Raw genomic sequence first — 13,990 nt, forward strand, 5'->3', positions numbered from 1 at the left:
GGCGAGTGGGCTCAGTAGTTGTGGCTTGCGGGCTCTAGAGTGCAGGCTCAGTAGTTGTGGCACACGGGCTTAGTTGCTCCGAGGCATGTGGGATCTTCCCGGACCAGGGATCGAACCCATGTCCCCTGCATTGGCAGGCGGATTCTTAACCACTGCGCCACCAGGAAAGCCCAAGGCTAAAACTCTTGACTCCTGGGACTTCCCTGGTGGCACAGCAGTTAAGAATCCGCCTGCCAGTGCAGGGGACATGGGTTTGATCCCTGGTTGGGGAAGATCCTACATGCCGCCGAGCAACTAAGTCTGTGCGCCACAGCTACTGAGCCTGTGTGCCACAACTGATGAAGCCCGCGCACCTAGAGCCTGTGCTCCACAGCAAGAGAAGCCATCGCAACAAGAAGCCCGCGCACCGCAACGAAGAGTAGCCCCTGCTCGCCGCAACTAGAGAAAGCCCGCGCGCAGCAATGAAGACCCAATACAGCCGAAAGTAAAAAACAAAACAAAACAAAAACTCTTTACTCCTTATTCAGGGTCTCAACTTTGATCTAATTTCCCTGGTTTGAGTTCCTTTTTTTTTTAATTTCACAATTAGTATCTTTGTTTCAGACTAAACAGAGGTTTTTTCATTTTAGGTAATAATCATTGTAAGCATGTCATTTTAGCTTTCAAGTGATTTATTAAATTATCTAAAGTTTTTGGTTTTTCTTGTCCCTTAGGTGGCTTTCTTTCAGATGCAGGCTGGTACAGTGATGCTGAGAAAGTTTTCCTGTCTTGCCTTCAGTTGTGTACTCTACATGATGAGATGCTTCACTGGTTTCGTGCAGTAGAATGTTGTGTGAGGTAAGTTGGAACAGTCCTTTAATTACATGCTGTAATGGTATTAGTGGCTTTTTTTAAAAAAATTATTTATTTATTTTAGGCTGTGTTGGGTCTTTGTTGCTGCATGCAGGCTTTCTCTAGTGCAGTGAGCAGGGGCTACTCTTCGTTGTGGTGTGTGGGCTTCTCCTTGCGGCAGCTTCTCTTGTTATGGAGCACAGGCTTCAGTAGTTGTGGCGTGCGAGCTCAGTTGTGGCACACGGATTTAGCTGCTCCGCGGCATGTGGGATCTTCCTGGACCAGGGATCAAACCATTGTCCCCTGCATTGCCAGGCAGATTCTTGACCACTGTGCCATGAGGGAAGTCCCTTGGGTTGTGTGTGTGTGTGTGTGTTTTGTTTTGTTTTGTTTTTACTGTGCTCCGTTTACATTTCTGGAATTGTACATAACCTGATTAATATTTTACTTCTAAATAACCTTTTTTAAAAAAAATCTTCATTTATTATTTATTTGGCTGCACGGGGTCTTAGTTGCGGCACGCGGGAATCTTCGTTGCTGCTTGCGGGATCTTCGCTGAGGTGTGTGGGATCTTTAGTTGTGGCATGTGGGATCTTTTATTTTTAGTTGCGGTATGTGGGATCTAGTTCCCTGACCAGGGATCGAACCTGGGCCCCCTGCATTGGGAGCGTAGAGTCCCTAACCTTGCTTTTTTTTTGATGTGGACCATTATTTTTAAAGTCTTTATTGAATTTGTTACAGTATTGCTTCTGTTTTATGTTTTGGATTTTTGGCTGCGAGGCACCTGGGGTCTTAGCTCCCTGACCAGGGATTGAACCCACACCCTTGCATTGGAAGGTGAAGTCGTTAACCACTGGACAGCCAGGGAAGTTCCCCTAACCTTTCTTTAAAATACATTTTTTGACAGATGTACTTAAATGAAAGGCAAGCAAATCCAGAAGCAACTCTTTGATTTTACTGTCTTTATTATTTTTGTATATGTAACATTTAGTTTTAGCTATTTTCATGTAGGTTTTCTCTCTGTCCCCCCCATTTGATTTGACATTTCTTAAAAAGAATTTTTATATGAAACTAAAGGGAAATCAAAATAAAGTTTAAAAAATAACAAAATAATTCTTTGTCCTAAGTTAGCTAGAGTCTGGTCAGTTTACTGAATTGATATTTTTTTGAATAAGGGGTCATATTTTTTTTGTACCTTAGAGATGAGTTAATTAAATCTGCACCCCTTCAGAGCTAGAATACAGGTTCTTCTATATAAAACCATTGTTGATTTATGCTACCATTGACTAAAGCTCTCCCTGCTCAATCTTTTGAGGCTATTACCCCGTTTTATACAGGGCTTACCTGTGTTAGACAAACATTCAAATCCTGAAGTTAATTTTATAATGTGCAAACTTAATTATAAATAATATTTTAGGAGTTTAGGATAATTTCCCACAGATATTTATGATAAATTATAGTAATACTTGTGTGCAGAAACTATAAAAGGATTGGTATTGGGCCTGTAATTTGTAGTACTGATAATCTGTGTCATCTTTCCTCCCCACTTCTACCTATCCTAGGAATAGAAGACTAGACTATCTCATAGGGATTTTAGGGGCTAGCTAAATGTTTCTTTGTGTATGAACTGTTAATTTAGAACAGAAAACCCATTTTGTATGATTTCATTGTAGATTGCTCTTTCACTGCAAGCAGTCTTTTGACCAAAAGGTGAAACATTTTCTTCTTGTAAGTGCTTGCTTTTTATGCACAAAGTCAGAAGATTTATTCCATCCAGATAACTAACATTTCTCCTATCTGTCTGATTTTAAGGCTCTTATATAAATTTTGTATTAATATAACCAAAAGATTTAGTTTTCTCAAAGGACCAGGGCTCCTCTTCTTTTTCCTATCTTGTCATCTTTAGCATGTAGCTCATGTCATTATGTTTGCAAATGCTACGGGCAAGGAGAAGGGCAAAGGGCTCATGCCCGCTGAGTCTGCTTCCTTTTCCTTTTTTTTTTTTTCAGTCAGAAAAAATAGCTTTCCCAGAGGCCTAGCCTTATCTTCTTTACTTATTACCTCTCTTTGAAACTGGGAAACTGGGACACATTCTGCACATCCTCCAACCAGTATAAGGTGGTCTGGAGAGCAAAACATTTTTAACTGTGCATTTTGCTGCCCCAAATGAACTCATGGGTCTACGTTAAGGAAGGAGGAGGGGAATGTTGGATAGGTAACTATAAATACTGTGAGTGCTCGGGCTGTTTTCAGAACAAGCACATGTGAATAGGAAAATACCTGTGCCAAGAAACAAAGCTATTTATACCAGCTTACTGCCTGTATACCTAGACATCTTGTTCTTAAGAATTTTAAATTTCAAAATAAAATTTGCTTCTACACAGCTTTGCTTGCTAAATTCTTGGCCATTACAGCCGTTAAGATAATTTTTATTATTATAGTAGTATTTTTTGAAAAAAAATTAAATTATTCTTACTTAGCTTTTAACTGATTTGGGAGAGGATTATTTTGGAGAACAGATACTAGTGAAATCCTTTAGCCAATCCCAGGAGCTCTGAGCCTAATGTAACAGTGTGTTTTTAACTTTAATAGCACAAAACCATTTTCTAATCTGGGGCTGGCATGGAAGCAGTATAGAGCAAATGTCAGAGACTCTTCTTGTTAAACCTGGTACCATTTCTCAGTTTTGTTTTATTCCTTGAAGACTCTGCCTAGTTTCGTTTACTTTACTTGCTTTCTATTTAATAGCTTTGTTTGTTCTGCTCATGTGCGTGTCTATTGCCAAACAAATTGAAAACATACAGAAAACTATGAAGAAGAAAATAAATATTATCTGTAACCCTGCTGCCTAGAAATAACCACAATTATTATTTTGGTGTATTTGGGGGATTTTAAGTGAAAAATGGAACTTCTTGAACTGGAGGGAAAAGACTTGAATCTAGATTGAAAAAGAACCTTGAGCCCGAAACAGGTGAATTTCTTGAAATCCAAGGATAAATAGGAGTTAGAAGCTAAGAGAGAAGAGCAGTATCTCAATTACTGAGAAAATACTACACTTCACAAACTTTTAGGATAAAATTCAAATTTTTCAAATTTGTAGATACCAAATATACCTCCAGGTACTTTATCTGAGGAAAATAGTCAAGGAATATCTCTGACCAAATAAAAGTTCAATAGTAACAAATCTCACGACAGGGGAAGATGGTGTAGAAACAGTGGTAAGCAGTGAATATTGTAATATATAGTTAGACATTATGGAGTGGAAAGAATGAAGAACAAATGGTGAATTTGTAATATGTCTTATGTAAGGATTTTTTTTCAAACTGGAAATGAAAGGGAAATTTTAGAAATAACAAGACAGAAATTCTCAGTTACCACATACTATTAAATGTAAGATAAGTTTGTTTGTGTTTTTTCCACCTGAAAATTGAAAAAAGAGTTGCCTTACAAAATCCCTCATGTTATGTGATGTTCTTTCAAGTCTCTTGTTTTGAACAACAAAGTACTGTTTGGGAAAGAAATGTTAGCCTGAAACTCAGCCAGTGCCAATACCAGGAAGCTCATAGAGGTCACCTGGCAGAATTTTCTTTTTACAGAAGTAATGGAATTTAACATAATTTAACACAAAATTTAGAATTATTCTAGGGGTCATAACCTTATAGTTGTGTTAGATATCTTTATTAACTGGCTTCTTGAATATTACTTTGAAATATGATGCATTAAGTGGTTTGGTTGTGGAGATTATGGGTGTCTACTTATCTTAGGTGGAATGGGAAAGCCCAACTGTCTTAATGCTTTGCAAATGGTTGCTGGTACCTTTGGATAACATTTCTAGGGACATGATACCAGACTCAAAAGTGCTGATTTTCAAGCAAGTGAAAATGTTTTACTCTGAAAAACTGTTAGATGACTCAGAAGTAGTTTGGTGATGATGAAGATAAATGTTTTAAGATGCATGTGAATAGTTTGGGTAACATTTCATAAATTACAAGAAGGAGAATTTTTGAAAATTTAGTTTAGATTTTAAATATATATTTATAACAACATAAAGATGATTTAAATATTATAAATTTCAAAATGTTATCATATATATCCCTAAAACTTGATGTATTCAAGTTAGCAAAAAACCTTTTTGGATGGAAAATTGAGGCTCATGTTATTATGTTCAGGTTGCTTGCTCTTGGGCATATATTATATAATAGTCTATTTTAAAAATAAACATTTGGGAAAATGTAGTAGTATGAGAAAGTATTATAAAGGTCTCATCTTGGTAAGGGGAATATGAATGCCTATCATTTAATGTTCAAACATTGTCAGTGCTAGGGAGGGGTATATAATAAATTGACTAATGGAAAAATACGATAGACATTCCAAATTAGAATAGTGGGAATAGTGGTAAGAATGATTGGAAACTTGTCCAAGGTAGATAGATAAGCAAAGAGAATAGAGGAAATAACTAAGTATGATAACTGAAAAATGTGAAACAATTAAAGCCAAATACAGCTATGACCACGTAAATGGGCTCAATTCCCCTGTCTAGAAACAGCGACTGCCAAGAAGGTTAAAAAATGAAACCCGGGGACTTCCCTGGTGGTCCAGTGGTTAAGAATCTGCCTTCCAATGCAGGGGACGTGGGTTCTATCCCTGGTCGGGGAACTAAGATCCCACATGCCACGGGGCAGCTAAGCCCGCATTCCTCAACTAGAGAGCCCGTGTGCTGCAAACTACAGAGCCCACATGCTCTGGAGCCCATGCACTGCAAACGAAAGATCCCACATGCTGCAAGGCAGATCCCACAACTAAGACCTGATGTAGCCAAAAATTAAAACAATTCTTAAAAAAAAAAATAATAAAATAAATAAAAAATGAAACCCAGCTATATATTGTTAAAAGAAAATACCCCTAGACAATAATATTAACAATAAAAGCAGAATTCAGGATAAAAACCATTAGTTGATAAAAAAAAGGATATTGATAATGTATGATCCACAAAAAGGTCATAAACCCATGTATAGCAAATAAGATAGTAGCCCTCTACATAAACACAGCACCCTAAAAATACAAAGAATTTGATTAAAAAGATAATCAATACAAAGTCGAGTACCTCCAGGATGGGTTAATTCAGAATTCATAGAGGTTATCAGGGAACTAGGTTTTTTTTCCATCTTCTGGCTCCTCTGTCCCCAGTGATTGTAAGACTGCTGCTGTGGTTTGAGGTATCACATGCAGATTCCACATTGTCCAGCAGAAGAAAGACCATATTTTATCTCTAGTGACAAAGGAGCCTTTCTCAGAAACCACCTAGCTGACGTACCCTTGAGTCTCATTAACCAGAGCTAGGTCATTTGTTGACCTCTGAATCAATCAGTGGCAATCTGAATGGGATCACCATGTTAGTATTGGCTTAAACTAATCATGATTTACTTATGAATCCTATGAGAAAGGGGTCAGCGTCTAACAAAATCAGGGTTCTGCCAACAAGCATGAGATGGGAAAGATGACTTGGTTAGGGAGCCAGCAGTATCTGCTACATCTCACAGTGCTTTGCTTCCCCACTTAAAATTAAAACCACACCAGACAGGTATTTCTTAGAAATACACAAGTTACCTAAACTGACCCAAGAAAAAAATTAAAATTCTGAACAAGCCTATAACAAAGAGATTGAATCAGTAATCAAAAACCTTCCAAAAAAGAAAAGTCCAAGACCAGAAGACTTCAGTAGTGAATTGTACCAAACATTAAAAGAAGATAGGGACTTCCCTGGTGGTCCATGGGTTAAGAATCTGCCTTCCAATGCAGGGGACGCGGGTTCGATCCCTGGTCAAGGAACTAAGATCCCACGTGCCGTGGGGCAACTAAGCCTGAGCACAGCTAGAGAGAAGCCAGTGCGCTGCAACGAAGAGCCCTTTTGTCGCGATGAAAGATCCGCCGTCACAATGAAGATTGTGCGTGCTGCAACGAAGACCCGATGCAGCCAAATAAATAAATAAATATTTAAAAAAAATAAAAGAATTAACACCAGTTCTTCTCAAAGTCTTAAAAAAAATCAAGAGGAAGGAACACTTCCTAACTTACTCTATGAGGCCAGCATTAACCTATATCAAAACCAGAAAAAAGACATGAGAAGAAAAAAGAAAAGAAAATTACAGACCAATATCTCCTATCAATATAAATGCAGAAAGTCTCAACAAAATACTAGCAAATCGGATGCAACAGAATATAGAAGGATTATGCACCATCGCTAAGTGGGATTTATCCCAGGAACGCAGAGGTGATTCAACCTAAGAAAATTAATGCAGTGTACACCACATTAGTAGAATGAAGGGTGAAAACCATGATTATCTCAATTGACACAAAAGACATTTGACAAAATCCAGCACTTTTTCATGATAGAAACATTCAGAAAACTAGGAATAGAGGAACCTTCCTTAATATGATAAAAGGCATTTATGAAAAACCCACAGCTAACATTATATTCAAATCTTCCTCCCTGAGATCAAGAACATGACAAGGATGCCTGCTTTCACTACTACTATTCATCTTTGTCCTGAAAGTTCTAGCCAAAACAATTAGACAAAAATAAAATAAAATGCATCCGTGTTGGAAGGAAAGAAGTAAAACTCTCTCTGTTCACAGGTGAATTGGAATTTGCCAATATTAAAAACTTTTGTACATCAGAGGACATTATCAAGAAAGTGAAAAGACAGCCTATGGAATAGGAGAAATATTTATAAATCATATATCAAATAAGGGTCTAGTATTCAGAATATTTCAAGTACTACAGTTCAACAACAATCAACCCAATTAAAAAATGGGTAAGGGATTTGAATAGACATTTCTCCAAAGAAGATATGTAAATGGCCAATAAGCATCATTTGTCATTAGGGAAATGCAAATCAAAAACAATGAAATACCACTTCACATCTGCCAATTTGGCTGTAATGTAAGAAAGAAAAGAAAAGAAAACGAAAGGGGGGGAGGGAAGGAAGGAAGGAGGGACAAGAGAGAGGGAGGGAGGGAGAGCAAAGAAGGAAGGGAGGGAAGGAAGAAACAAAATAAGTATTAATAAGAATGGAGAAATTGGAATCCTCATGCATTGCTAATGGGAATGTAAAATGGAGCAGCTGCTATGGAATAGTTTGGTGGTTCCTTAAAAAGCTGAGCAAAAAAAATTACCATATGACCCAGCCGTTTCAGTCCTAAGTATATATATCGCAAAGAATTGAAAACTGGGACACAAACAGATACCTGTGTGTTAGGGTTCATTGCAGAATATTTCACATTAGCCAAAAGGTGGAAATGACCCAAGTATCCATCAACAAAAGAACCCTTAAACAACGTGGGTTTGAACAGCAAGTGTCCACTTAATACACGGATTTTTTTTATCCAGTACATACATACTACAGTACTACACGGTCTACTCTTGGTTGAATCCACAGATACAAAGGGCTGACTGTAAAGTTATATGTGGATTTTTTTTTATTGCCCTGGAGGGTCAGTGTCCCTTACCTCCCCCCGCCACGTTGTTCAAGGGTCAACCGTATATACAGTGGAATATTATTCCGCCAGTTTTGATGGCTGCTACAACATAGGTGAATTTTGAAAGTAATATTCTAAGTGAAATAAGACACTTATATAAAGACAAATACTGTATGATTTTACTTAAATACCTAGAATAGACAAATTGATAGAAACGAGAAATAGATTAAAGGTTACCAGGAGCTGGGGGGTGTAAGGAGAGAATGGGAAGCTATTGTATGTTATAGTGTGTGTTTGGGGTGATGAAAAGTTATGGAAATGCATGGTGGTGATGGTTGTAAACGTGGTAAATATAATTAATACCACAAAGCTGTACATTTAAAAATGGTTAATATGACAAATTTCATGTTATATATTTCACTACAATTTTTTTAAAAGCCCACCAGTCTTTTTTTTTAATTACCCAACCCTCCCCTTTCAGTTTATCATTTATTTCTAAAATTCTTAAGTAGTTCATAGAAAAATATGCTTGCATAAGCAGGAGAGAAATTTTTTCCTTTGGGTTTACTTTTAAGATTTTATTTTTGTCATGTCTATCTAATGAGAATCTAACTAGTCATCTTGCTCAATCTTATAGTAAATATATTTATAAACTAGTGACCTCTAGATTTGTATATTTTCCACTTCAAACAATGAATAACTTAACTAATTAAATAGTAATTGCTTTCTTAAATTTATTTTTAAAATTTACTTATTTATTTATTTTTGGCTGCATTGGGTCTTTATTCCTGTGCACGGGCTTTCTCTAGTTGTGGTGAGCATGGGCTACTCTTTGTTGCAGTGCACAGGCACCTCATTCAGGTGGCTTCTGTTGCGGAGCACGGGCTCTAGGCGACGGGCTTCAATAGTTGTAGCTCGTGGACTCTAGATCGCAGGCTCAGTAGCTTTGGCACATGGGCTTAGTTGCTCCACGGCATGTGGGATCTTCCCGGACCAGGGATCGAACCCATGTCCCCTGCATTGGCAGGTGGATTCTTAACCACTGCACCACCAGGGAGGTCCCATAGTAATTGCTTTTGATAATAGCTATTGATCAAGTAGCTATGATTTTACATTGTCATAAAGATAAAATACTATGGGGCTAGAGGCATATGGGAAATCTCTGTATCTTCTCAGTTTTGCTGTGAATCTAAAACTGCTCTAGAAAATAAAATCTATCTTTAAAAACTATTAAAATAAAATACTGTGCTTACATGGTAGTGCCACATTTGGAGAGCCTTGAGAACCTGCCTTTTTATTAGGCTGAACGTTGAGGCAAAATTAGATCCTCAGTTGGACCAAAAGTTTTTTGGATCCTGCATCCTGCTCATTGTCAGCCCAGATGGACACACAGACCCTGAAGAGTCTCCATATGTTGAATTTGCCCTTTTGTTTCAATAGATCATCAGTGGAGACTGGAGAAAATATCAAGCTGTGCTTTTCTGGCATAAAATATGTAGTCTGCTACCCCCACCAATTACTAAATAATTTCCAGAAACTAATTTTTAGGCAGAATACCTATAGTGAAGTTTGCTGGAAATGCAGTTCTTAGTATTGTAGAAATGATTGGTGAGCACTGTTCTTTTCATTTTCTAAATTTAACTTTTTTCTCATTCAGCCATTTGGACAACTATCAAATCTGTATTTCTTATACCAATCCTTTTTTTCTCAAGCGTTTTTTTTCTGGGCTGTTGTAATATCTTCTGTCCTGGTTGCCTTGCTTCCGCTCTTGGCTTTACTATAATCCATTCTCCACACTGCAACCAGAGCAATCTTTGTAGAGTTGCACTGTTCAGTATGGTAGCCATTAACCATATGTGATTATTTAAATTAACATTATGGGACTTCCCTGGTGGCGCAGTGGTTAACAATATGCTGCCAATGCAGGGGACACCGGTTCGAGCCCTGGTCTGGGAAGATCCCACATGCCACGGAGAAACTAAGCCCATGTGCCACAACTACTGAGCCCATGTGCCACAGCTACTGAAGCCCACGCACCTAGAGCCCGTGCTCCACAAGAGAAGCCACTGCAATGAGAAGCCCGTGCACCGCAACAAAGAGTAGACCCCGCTTGCCACAATTGAAGAAAGCCCGCACACAGCAACGAAGACACAATGCAACCAAAAATAAATAAATTTTAAAAATTAAAAAAAAAATTAACGTTAAAAATTTAAAGTCAGTCCTCAGTCACACTAGGCAGATTTCAGATACTCAGTAGCCGCTTGTGGCTACCAAATTGAGCAGAGCAGGTATAGAACATTTCAGAAGTTCTATTAGATAGCGTTGTTCTACAGCATAAATCAAGTAATCTCACTTTTGCAACCAAAATGACTTACCGTGGCCAGTAAGACCCTATAAAAATCTTTCTTTTCTCTACTTTCTCATCTCTCTTTATATAATCTGTTATTCAAAATACTCCAGACACATTGGCCTTCTTACTGTTCTTTGATTATGCCAGAACTTTTTTCCCTTTCTCAGGGCCTTTGCACTCGTTATTACTTCTTTTTGGAACATGCTTCCCCCATGATTGCCTCTTCATCATTAAGTGTCAACTCAAATGTTACCTCTGCAAGAGAATTCTTCCCTATCTTCCCTAAGCCCTTCCTTTAAGAAGGCTTTGATCATATCACCCCGTTTTTATCATCTTCGTAGCATTTATCTTTGTCTTACTTAATTGGTGTGTGTCTGCCTAATATACTTTTCCCCACTAGAATGAAGCTTTTTTTTCTTCCAGCTTTATTGAGATATAATTGACATATAGCACTGTGTAAGTTTAAGGTGTACAACAAAATGATTTGACTTAGATACATTGTGAAATGATTATCACAAGTTTAGTGAGCGTCTATCATCTCATATAGATACAAAATTAAAGAAATAGAAAAAATTTTTTTCCTTGTGAGGAAAATTCTTAAGAGTTACTCTTAACAACTTTCATATATAACATACAGTAGTGTTAATTTATCATGTTATAAATTATATCCCTAGTACTTATTTATCTTATAACTGGAAGTTTGTACTTTTTGTCTGCCTTCGTCCGATTCCCCCTCCCCCCACCTCTTACCTTTGTTAATCACAAATCTCTTTTTCAATGAGTTTGTTTTTGATGTATAATTGACCTACAACACTGTGTTGGTTCCTGTTACACAACATAGTGATTCGATATTTCTATACAACTCAAATGATCACCAGATAAGTCTAGTTACAATGTGTCACCATACAAAGATATTACAGTTACTGACTGTATTTCCCGTGCTGCACATTTCATACCTGTGACTCATTTATTTTGCAGCTGGAAGTTTGTACCTCTTAATCTCCCTCACCTATTTCTTTCCCTACCCACTTCCCCTCTGGTAACCACCTGTTCATTCTCTTTGTCTGTAACTCTGTTTCTGTTTTGTTATGTTCATTTGTTTTGTTTTTTAGATTCCACCTATAAGTGAAGTCATACAGTATTTGTCTTTCTCTGTCTGACTTGTTTCACTTGGCATAATACCCTCTGGTTCCATCCATGTTGTCATAGATGGCAAGGTTTCATTCTTTTTTATGGCTAATATTCCATCGTGTATATATATCACATCTTCTTTATCCATTATCTGTTGATGGGCACTTAGGTAGCTTCCATAATTTGGCTGTTGTAAATAATGCTGCAATGAGCATAGGGGTGCATATATCTTTTCTAATTAGTGTTTTTGTTTTCTTTGGGTAAATACCCAGGATCTTTGCCCATTTTTTAATCGGGTTGTTTGTTTTGTTGATGTTGAGTTTTATGGGTTCTTTGTATATTTTGGATATTAACCCCTTACCAGATATATTGTTTGCAAGTATCCTCTCCCATTCAGTAGGTGGCCTTTTTGGGTTTTTGATAGTTTTCCTTGCTGTGCAAAAGCTTTGTAGTTTGATGTGGTCCCATTTGTTTACTTTTGATTTTGTTTCCCTTGCCTGAGGAGATATATTCAAAAAAAAAATTACTAAGACTGATGTCAGAGAGCTTACTACCTATGTTTTCTTCTAGAAGTTTTATGGTTTCAAGACTTAACACTTAAGCCTTTAATCCATTTTGAACTTATTTTTTATGGTATAAGCAAGTAGTCCAGTTTGATTCTTTTGCATGTAGCTGTCCAGTTTTCTCAACACCATTTATTGAAGAGGCTGTCTTTCCCCCATTGTATAGTGCCTCCGTTATTAGAATGAAGCTTCTTATGGTCATGGATTCTTTCTCTCCTGTTTACCACTATATCCCTTGCACCTAGAGAAATAGAAATGACTGGCACATATAGGTGTTCAGTCAATACTTGACTATGAGAGTCTCTGAAAACTTTATCATCTGAAGTATATATTTCTTTTTACTATAATATTTTACTAAATTTCACTTTTTTTTCATAGTGACAGGGATCATTGCAGACTGCTTGGTCATTAGATCAGCAATTTGACTGTCAAGTGATATTGTCTCTTTATTCTGTATACTTACTTTAGCATGAAAAGTTGCCTGTATACAAAACATATTTTTTCTACTTTTATATTTCTGCTTTAAAATATAAATCTAATCAACTCACCATTCTAGAGTTGCCTGATAATTATATTTATTTCTTCTTTAAGTTGAAATTTTGTAATATGAAAGATACTCCATTCAGATTGTTTTTGGCTGCACTGGGTCTTCGTTGTGGTGTGCAGATTCTTCTTCATTGCGGTGTGCGGGCTTCTCTGGTTGTGACGTGTGGGCTCAGTAGTTGTGGTGTGCAGGCTCTCTGGTTGTGGTACTCGGGCTCCAGAGTGCTCAGGCTCAGTAGTTGTGGCGTGCGGGCTTAGTTACCCTGCGGCATGTGGGGCCTTAGTTCCCCGACCACGGATCGAGCCCACGTCCCCTGCATTGGAAGTCTGATTCTTAATCACTGGGCCACCAGGGAAGTCCCCAGAACTTTTTATTAACTTCAATACTGTATTATTTTATTTGAGGGCTTTAGTCTTTTCTAAAAGCAGGTAACTGTATTGTGAGTGTTGGGAGGATACACAGTGGCGTTGTGTAATATTTGCCACCTTATTGAATAGTACTGATAATTTAAAATTACTCTCTTTTAGAATAGACTGGTGGCTGCCAAGGGGGGAGGGGAGCGGGAGAGGGATGGATTGGGAGTTTGTGATTAGCAGATGCAAACTGGTATATATAGAATGGATAAACAACAGGTCTTACTGTATAGCACAGGGAACTATATTCAGTATCCTGTGATTAAACCATAATGGAAAAGAAAATGAAAAAGAATGTGTATATATATATATATATATATATATATATATATGTATATATGTATAACAGAGTCACTTTGCTGTATAGCAGTAATTAACACAACATTGTAAATCAGCTGGACTTCAATTTTTTAAAAAGTAAATTAAAAGTACTCTCTTTTTTCTCACTGTACAACGGAATGATAGACATCAGAAGATTGTTAAGAATGTTTCTCATCTTGGGTCATTGATCTGTTAATATTTTTGGAATAGATATAAAAATTAGATTTTAAGTGTCTGGGTTTTATTTAATACTCCTGAAGAATGCTTCCTAACCTCTTCATACTTGGTTTTCTTTTTTTAATACTTGGTTTTCTTTTAAATTACGTTTATATTTTGTTCCATCTCAGGGCTGAGCATT

General features: G+C 37.3%; 1 protein-coding gene across 3 annotated transcripts in view; it reads left to right on the top strand.

Annotated features, from left to right (window-relative positions):
- The window catches only part of APPBP2 (amyloid beta precursor protein binding protein 2), a 70,757-nt gene that overhangs the window by 36,115 nt on the left and 20,652 nt on the right, over positions 1–13,990 (top strand). For all 3 annotated transcript variants that reach the window (XM_089900978.1, XM_022552528.3, XM_089900977.1), the window contains exon 4: positions 714–837. In XM_089900978.1, coding sequence (XP_089757104.1) covers positions 714–837 — 124 coding nt within the window. The remainder of the gene's footprint in view (positions 1–713; positions 838–13,990) is intronic.

The sequence above is a fragment of the Delphinapterus leucas genome, chromosome 19 (genome assembly GCF_059928025.1).
Source record: "Delphinapterus leucas isolate spDelLeu-1000000601 "Yukka" chromosome 19, BTC_Dleu_Yukka2, whole genome shotgun sequence".
Lineage (NCBI taxonomy): Eukaryota > Metazoa > Chordata > Mammalia > Artiodactyla > Monodontidae > Delphinapterus > Delphinapterus leucas.